The 8,790-nt window shown below is 41.9% G+C and overlaps 1 protein-coding gene across 1 annotated transcript in view; it reads right to left on the bottom strand.

Moving 5' to 3' along the window:
• Positions 1 to 8,338, bottom strand: part of FBN1 (fibrillin 1) — a 141,841-nt gene extending 133,503 nt beyond the window's left edge. Inside the window, exons 1-3 of the mRNA XM_009330946.1 lie at positions 8,263 to 8,338; positions 7,240 to 7,338; positions 164 to 259 (exon numbers count right to left, since the gene is read on the bottom strand). Coding sequence (XP_009329221.1) covers positions 164 to 259; positions 7,240 to 7,291 — 148 coding nt within the window. The 5' untranslated portion in view covers positions 7,292 to 7,338; positions 8,263 to 8,338. The remainder of the gene's footprint in view (positions 1 to 163; positions 260 to 7,239; positions 7,339 to 8,262) is intronic.
• Between the last annotated feature and the right edge of the window lie 452 nt (positions 8,339 to 8,790).

Genomic DNA, 8,790 nt, shown 5'->3' with positions numbered 1-8,790 from the left:
GCATTCATTACGCAGTCATGTGTTTTCCTGTAAAATTCCACTGTACCTGATCAAAACCAAGCTCAACATCAGCTGAAATTCAGTGCTGAAGGGTGCCCAATCCACACATCCCAGAACTACTTAACTGTACACAGTATATCTACATTAATAAAAGTGTACTTACGCTGTCCACAGTGTGTTCCTGTATATCCCTTCTGACAGAGGCAATGGTCATCACTGCAGCTACCTCCGTTCATGCACCGGATGTTACAGTGTTGTACTTGAAAGGAAAAAAGATTTTCCTTGGTTAAATCAAACCAGTCGGAAACATATCACTGTCTGCTAAGGGACTTTTTTTTTTTTTTAGGGATTAAGTCTATGAACTAGAAACCAAGGATGCATATTTTAGGACAGATACTTAAAATGGCAGTACAGAAAACAATATTGATGTACAGTTCCTGAGGAACATAGCACACGGTGCAAGAATTTAATACCGCCCCTACTCACTGAAGTCAAAGGCATTTCGTATGAGCATAAATCCACAGAATTTGTCTTCTAGTTTGCGATGATGAGAAAAGGCCATCAATAAGGGAAAAGTGCTAAACTTCTGGCAGATACCACCAAGAAGAAAGAGAGTCTTATCATCTGGGCAATGGGGGAGGGAAGTAATAAGGGGAAGCATATAAGGAAGCTCCCGAAGACAGCCCAGTTCTGCCAACACACACAATACCAGAAACCGATCTGCCCAGGTAGGACTTCTTGCATGAAAAGGAAAAATAACGGAGCGATTTCTTTCTGTATGCCATCTGTGGGCTCACCCCATCTCCAGGTAAAGCTGCTGCCGGCTGCTGGGCTTGGGGGCTGCGGAGCTCACAGACAGCATTTCCCCAGAGCCAGCAACCTTCCCCTGCAAGGAGCAGAGGCAGGGGAGCAGCAGCACACTCTCCTCAGCCGCAGCCCTGCCATTTACAGTGATTAACATGCAGCTGAAGTCCCGTGCCAGTAAATCATAAAAGTCTGTGCTGCATTTTTCTGGTAATAAGGACAAATACATTTTTTAACTGGAGGTTAGGAACAACTTAAAGCGTGTCAGGCTCTTTGTCAGGCATAGAGAAGCGGGCAGGCCTCCCGACAAAGTGAAGTCCTCCTTACAGGTCCCGCTGTCCGACACAGCTGTGAACTGGGGCAGGCACTCCAGTGAGCAGCTGGGAAATGGTTTCCCTCTTAACGGGAACCACATGAAAGGCTCCTCCCCAGATAGGATTACGGTCAGATCAGCATTTCAGTAGATCGTGATGGAGCACCGAATACCTACACCACGCTGTCTGAAACGCTCAGGACTGAAAAATAGAAATTGCATGTCCCGCCAGAGCCTGTTGCTAACAGGTGCCATGCCAACCGCTGAATTTTTCCTGTTGCACAAAGCCCTTAAGCATCATTTGGCTTTTTACAGTTCAGAAGTATGTGAATGGAATTTTATTTTTATTTTCAAGTAGAAATAATAACTTTAACTGTATTGCCTTCTACAGCAATATGAATCCACAGAACAGAAGTTAAACATGCAATTGGAGAAAGGATTTAAAAGAATCTAGCATTTAAAACACTGGTACTCTTAATTCTTCAATTATAAAAGTAAAAACTGCATCTTACATTTCTTATGTGTCTAATAGTTACGATACATCTTTGTTCTACTTTGGATGTACTTCAGTACTTCAGGCAACAAAAATGTACTAACATTCCTCAACAAAAAGTAAAATTGTCTGCAAATACAGAGTGAATATCTGGTGAAGATTTTTGGACAATGTCCTAAGTAGGTCAGAAAAAGGTGTATAGTTACTTTAAAATGTGTAGTTCAACTTAGCTTTATACAATCTTAGAAAAACAGAGGGGATTACAAAAAGCATAGGAAATGATATCATCTGTCAAGCAGGGAAGGAACTTAAAAACCACAAACTGATTTCAATTAGAGCGAGCTATGCCAAGAGCTAATTTCCATTCCCACATGAAGACCAAAGCCATTTAAATAGTTTGAACTACATTCGAGATAAAAAGGTTAACAGTAGCTTATGTGATGATTTTCATATTATTTGTTCAAGTAAAAGTAAGTATATTTCCCCATTTTGGGATAAGGAGTGGTTTTACACATAACACACACACAAAGTTTCCATAATTTGTCTTACTGCTTCTTAAAGGAACTTTTCCAAGGTAAAATATTTCTTTCTCCTTTTTAAACTAAAATCATTATGGGACACTGCTGGGACACCCAGTCATCTTTATTAAAAGAAGCCATTCAAATCAGTGAGCTTTCTTCCTTATTACCATGCAAGAAAATCAGTGACATACAGTCAGTAAACTAATTACTTATTTTCTGCCCTCTTTTGAGGCGATGCTGAAAATAGTATTTCCAAAATCACACAGACTATTCTGAAATATTACCCTTCCAAAAGTTTATAGAAACTCATGTGAAGGCTGTCTGGAGCTCAGATGATGATTTTAAGATCGCATTTTTGAAAAGTAGCATATTAATGCAGGTCCAGAGTCTCTTTTCTCAGCTATATCAACAATTTCATTAACGTCAGTGGAGATATTCCGGTAAATGAAATAACCTGTTCCAAGGTATCACGCTGACAGAGACCCAAGGAAAAAGCACAGGAATTACCATAAGGCTGGTAAATCAACGCATATAGCTTTGCCTTATCTCGGCATGCACAGGAAATGTTAACAACATTAATAATTATTGCTTTTAATCAATTATTGTTCTCTTTCTGGTCCAATTTGTAAACAGTCTGCACTGGAAACTTCTGAAGTCAAAACAGGAGTAACTGCAGGAACATAGCTTTATAAACCTGCAGAAAAGCCAGCGAGACCAAACCCATCCACACACGCTTTGTGTGTCGGCAACGTTTGCATTGGTTGTCGAAGTGAAACAACAAGCTGCATGCTTAAGCGTAACAGTTCCTGACTTTCCTAATGAATTCTCAGCAAAACTGAGTAAAGACTTCATCACACCAAGAGCGCTATCACACCACAACCGCTCACGAAACATTCGGGAGCTCACTAAGCAGCCGAAAGGTAACACGCACACACCATCTACTCTGCCATCCCAAACTAAAAAACGTGAGGCCTGAGGGTCTGCCATCCTCAGGTGGGAAAGCCAGCGGAGCCGCTCGCCCAGCACCTCAGGCCGAGGGCGCTCCGCAGGGCCGGCCAGCGGGCACCGGGAGGAGAGGCCGCCTCTCATCTCTCTGTGCCACTGCCAAGGAAACACTCCCAACCCCGGCCGTGCATGACGCAGGGCTTTGCCTGCCAGGAGCTGTAAACAAGGAATGACGGTCTCATCGCATCCCAGATGCTCAGCGTGCTTTCTCTGTCGAATGACTGACTCAGGAGAGGGATGGCAGCTAGCGCCAGGATGGGATGCGGGCCTGCAGCCCTGCACGGGGTGCTGAGAAAACCTGTGACAGCCTTGAAAACTCTGGAAACATTTAAAATTCAAGACCTTTTACCATCTCTGACAGCAGCAGAATATAAGGAAAGGGGCTGAGCTCCAGGTTTTGCTGCCGTTGAACAGACATCTCCCACACCACCTCGAGGAGTGGGATCCCGGGGCACGAAGCCAAGGGCCCAGGCTCCAGCCTCCCCCCCCCTCCCCGCCCCGGGAGCACGCGGTCTCTGAGGAAGACCGCAGTCCTCAGCTGGTGCCTGTGAAGCTGCTAGCAAGGGGAGTGGAGCAGGCCCCATTTTGCACTCAGGCGGCGTAAGCAGCCTGCCGGGGAGGCTCAGACACTTGTCCCCGCCAGCTGCCACCCCCAGCAGCCACCGCAGCTCCCGCTGCCTCTGCCACAGCTCCCTTCCTTCAGAGACAGCCCCATCAGCAAACGCCTTCCCTGGTTAGGCCAGCCCAAGCCATTCTGACTAAAACAGGTTGGAAGCAAAACCAGTGGCTGAGCTCAGAGACACACCTGAGCCATAACCCTGGGGGCAGCGGGGGGTGCCTGGTGCTGAAGGAGAGACCCTCCTCCTCCTCCTCCTCCCTCGCCCCGCCCTGCTCCCACAGGGGCAGAGCAGCAACTCCAACAACATGGCAGGATCACAGGATATGTCTGCAGCACAAACAGGCTGCAGCAGGAACAGACAAGGCCAAAGCAGTCACGGCCGGGGGTGGCTTGGGAGGTAGCAGCGGAGCAGCCACCACAGAGCTGGCGCCAACACAGGGTATAGGACATCTCCCCACACATGCACCTGCAACGTCGGAGCCATCCACACATCAGAGCCAGCGGGGGGATGCCTCCACACGTGGCAATCTTATCTCCAAGCCTACTGTAAGTATACCCAAAAATTCACTAATTACACAGAAATAACCACTACTCAGCCAGCAAGTTCATTGATGTCACGAAAATCCCTGCTGAGAAAACCACTGGTTGATCTTTTCAACCACAAATCAGATTCCTAAAGCTGACTCGTAACCAGAAAAGTCCCAACAAGTAACCTGTGTAAGAATCAAACTTGAAAGCTTTGTTTTGCTTTCCAATCTGCATTAATTATTTGATTCCGGCAGACAACCAGTCTGTAAGAGCCACTGTGAATTCGGTTTCTGCCTATGGCTGTACATGCTATAAAACCTGTGCCCACTACTGATTCCTTAAGTACTAAAGGCACACGTAGCTTAAAATATCCAAAAGACGACTCAGACACATCTCGTATATCAGAAGCCATACATTTAATCCTGAGAAATCATGGCATTTTCACTCATATTTGTTATTTGTATTTTGAATGTGACAAACTTGTATCATCTACTTTTGATTTTTTTTTTATTATGATTTTAATAAGAGGCCTTTCTCATTTGTTAAAAAGTATAATTAAAATTAGGTTCCACAAATGCATATTCTGACAAAATGTTAACTGTTACCAACGGGAGTTGACAGTAACCCTTTGATGTCAAACAGTATTTTTTATGTTTATGTTGACTTTGTTTCCTAATGGCAGATCTAAGTCATTGTGGTCTGTTGTGTAAATACGTATTCGTGGATTTTGTCTACAGTGCCAACAGAGCAAATGACTTACAGAAAGTGTATGTTCTGTAAGTTCTAATGAGGTGCTGGGTCATAAACATTATTACACAAGAGTGCACAGAGGCAGTGGAGTCTTTTCTCTCTACAACAAATCAAGACGCTTCTGCTTTTAGATTTGGTTTGTTTTAATAAAGAAAGGTGATGTGACCACACACACAAAGCGTATCTTAAATTATTGCACTGATTAAACAAGGTATAGACAACATCTTTTTTAAGCCAACTGCTAAGTCTATTTGTAAAGTGTTAATACTTGTATACAGAAAAGCAACATTTAAAAGTGGGCAAACCTATGTAGCAATGTAAGGAAAATAATGTCAGCACTGATTAAAGCTTATGATTAGTAGAATATTCATACCCAGGAGAAGTAATTGTCAACATAGCTATGTCATACAGGCTTTAGAAGATGCTTGATTAAAAACTGTAGCAAAGTCCTTCTGCACCCATTTATCTGTGCAACTTCAATGAAGGCTAAAACTATGGAGAACAATGGTCAAATATTTCAGAAAAAGAACCACAAGAACTGTAACTTTACTCATGCTCTATTTTTCTTTTAAGTCTTGACTCATAAAATACTTCAGTGTGGCCTAAGAAAAAAAATGAGGTAATACTAAGGCCCACTCGTTCCTGCCTTCTACAAAGGTGCCAAAACATGTAACAGATGTGGGGATATATCTCTCCTTCTGTATCCTGAAGGGGACTTGGGAGAAGGTCATACTTTCCTTTACTGGCTTACAGGATTAAGGCGTATGCATCTGGTAAAACAGTAGCTGCAAACCGAGGCAAGAACACAACACCACACACATTTGTGCAGCATTTTGCACCCTTCCTCCTTCCAGTACTCTCTGGGAGCTCCATAGCTCCATACCCTCCTCATGCTGGCCTCTCCCCAACAGGCATCACAGGAGCCTGAGAAAGGGGTTGAACTACAAAGAACAATATTTACCATTTTAGTACATGCCATTCCATTACATTCCACAGTTGTTATTGTTTTTCCACTGTTATTGCATGAAAAGGATGCTAAAGCCACAAGCTGAAGTGGTCAGTTATGTGGGAAAACTCTTATCAACTAGGAAAGCAAAAAAAATGGCAAGGTAAAAAATACAGGGGCAAAGCAGACCACACATTGAGTCTGAAAAGATTCACAATTAAAAGGATGACCATTTTGCATAATATCACAGATCTCAGCTGAGTGCACCCCTCACTGACTTCAGTTAATATGTTGTTCAGATAGTTATGAGCATTTGTGGGAACCAGTTTCCCCCAAAATTCTTCCCAGAAACTTCACATTTTATATAAAAATCAAAATCTTCTACATTCTAAGAGACAAGCACCACACTTAAATGAGAATACAGTGCAGATTACAGCTGGCGTTTCAGATACGAACTGAGGTACTATCCCAAGCAAAATCCTACTTCATATTAGATACTCTACCCATGATTAGCCATTGAGCTATCCGGTTCATTGTATTAATTTAATTTTACTTTTTTTTTTTTTTTTCTGGATCTGGGGAACCTTCCTTGAAAACCTGAAATCCAAACATTTCTAGGAAAAGTCATCTCTCTGAAAAGTTTCATTTCCCAAGCATCTGGTTTTTTCCTGATGAAAACTTAAAAACTTGGACTAGTTCTGTACCTCTAGCACCTACAGAAGTATCACCTGAATAAGGTCAGCAATATTAGATTCAGAAGATATGTACTGAGCCTGGCAAGGAAATGCTATAATGCTTGTAGGCCTATGTAATGTAAAATACAGCATAGTGGCCGGCTTAGTCACCCCCAAAATGAAAGCAGAACTACAAAGCAAGTCAAATTCAGCCAACTGTCAACAGTCACCTCCCTATAATTACTTTTGTGCTGTGTATGTGTGCACATCTAGCATTGAATAGAGGTAAGGCATCTTCCAGAAAGCAAGGAAGACTGGAATTAGTGTTACAAACTGGCAAATGAATATAGCTTCCAATAAAACTAATTTGGTTTTAATTTGGCAAAAAAGAGTGTCCCCAATAGCTAGTCTCTGAGTCATTCTTCAGTTTCATCATAGGAGGCTATGCTTTCTTTCCTGTGGTAAAAGTACATCTGGTGACTCAGAGGTTATTTGTCTTAAATATTGACCACTGAACTATCTTACATACCTTAGTAGCTTCACAGACTCAAAAGAGCAATATCAAAGACACAGAAGAAATACTTACTTGATTTTGAACCACAGGAGGGGGCTATCTGACCATTTGGGCATGTGCACATGTTTGGTCTAGAGCAAAATCCATCCCCACAGGAATGTCTGCAGATTGCTATAAAGAAAACATAAATGCTTTTAAAATATGTTTCAAAAACCCCAAACACATAAAAAACACCTGATAGAAAATATGCATTCAGTACCATAACATAAATACCTACGAACTCATTGAATCGCATACAACAGATTCCAAAACAGTTCCTCCTGTTCAGCCGCATCTCTATAGGGGACAGCTAAAACCTAGACCTTCACAATCTGTTATGAAAAGGTCTGGGCTCATGCCACAGACCACACTAGATATAGGGAGATTTCCTTGGAAAAGTGAAACTGTGGTCCATTTTACCAGACTACTCTTGGCGGAAGGATGGCACTGAGGCAGCATTACAATGCTCCCTTTATTTCGCCACCAGACACACACAAGCCTAATAATTCCCATCTGACAGCACGTTGCCTCAGTATCTCTGGAGAGAGTCTCAGCAGCCTTAGGCAAAGCGCCTTCAACAACTATTTCTGGTACGTTGTACCATTACACATGAATATGGACACAGCGCTATGATGTATGTATGTATATATTTATATCCCTACATATATATTTCAGGGATATGGTCCAAACAAGCAGAGAAAATGTACTTGCTGGCCTGATGCTGTTGCTTCCTTCCATTTACTTAAATAGATTAACATATTCCACAGCTACTTACTCCTGAGAGTCCACACACCCCTTGGATCCCTTTACCACAGACTTAGACAGAACATGTGGATGAGATTAATCCTTTGTTAAATACTGGTATCGCATCACTGTATTGTAGCCCACAAAAGTTTGTATATTAGCTTAATATATTTAAAATGGTAAAGAAATGATGTACAGCTGCTATTGAAACCATATAGAAACACATTTCAGTTCTGGTATACAATTAAAAATACTCTGACATAGAGGGACAAAGATAAACCTCAGTCATAACACATAACTGGATTAACTTACGGACTATGCATTGGTTTCCACCAGGTAAAGTTTTCCATCCAGGGCAACAGTAAGCATTGTAACGTGATCCACACACATTTGGTCTGGAAAAAAAAGGACGCATTCTTATTTTTACTCAGAAATATGTTTTAAAAGTGGAGGCATAAAAACGGAAAAAGTAAATCACTGCAATATACATTTCAATAATTAAATCTAGAAGCGTTGTATGTTTTTAGCAGAACTGTATGCCTTTGGTTGTTGGGTTTTTTAGGTAACATACACTTTTACAAATTGAAGATTACATTATAAACACAAAATCAAATCAGTAAACATCTGAACAACAGGAACAGAATGGGCAAACCTTGTTTCATATCACTCCATATCTGGAAAAGTAGCATACAGGGTTTTTGAGCAAAACTGCCGTTTAAATACAAAATGAGGGATCACACCCATCATCATTAATGAACACAGAGGAAGTCTAGTGCCCTTTGAATGATAATTTTTAAGCTTCATGTTGCTTTCTCTTCTTTACTCTAAAGCACTATTACT

Source organism: Pygoscelis adeliae, unplaced genomic scaffold (genome assembly GCF_000699105.1).
Source record: "Pygoscelis adeliae isolate BGI_AS28 unplaced genomic scaffold, ASM69910v1 Scaffold318, whole genome shotgun sequence".
NCBI classification, from domain to species: domain Eukaryota; kingdom Metazoa; phylum Chordata; class Aves; order Sphenisciformes; family Spheniscidae; genus Pygoscelis; species Pygoscelis adeliae.
This window is presented reverse-complemented; position numbering and strand designations above follow the sequence as displayed.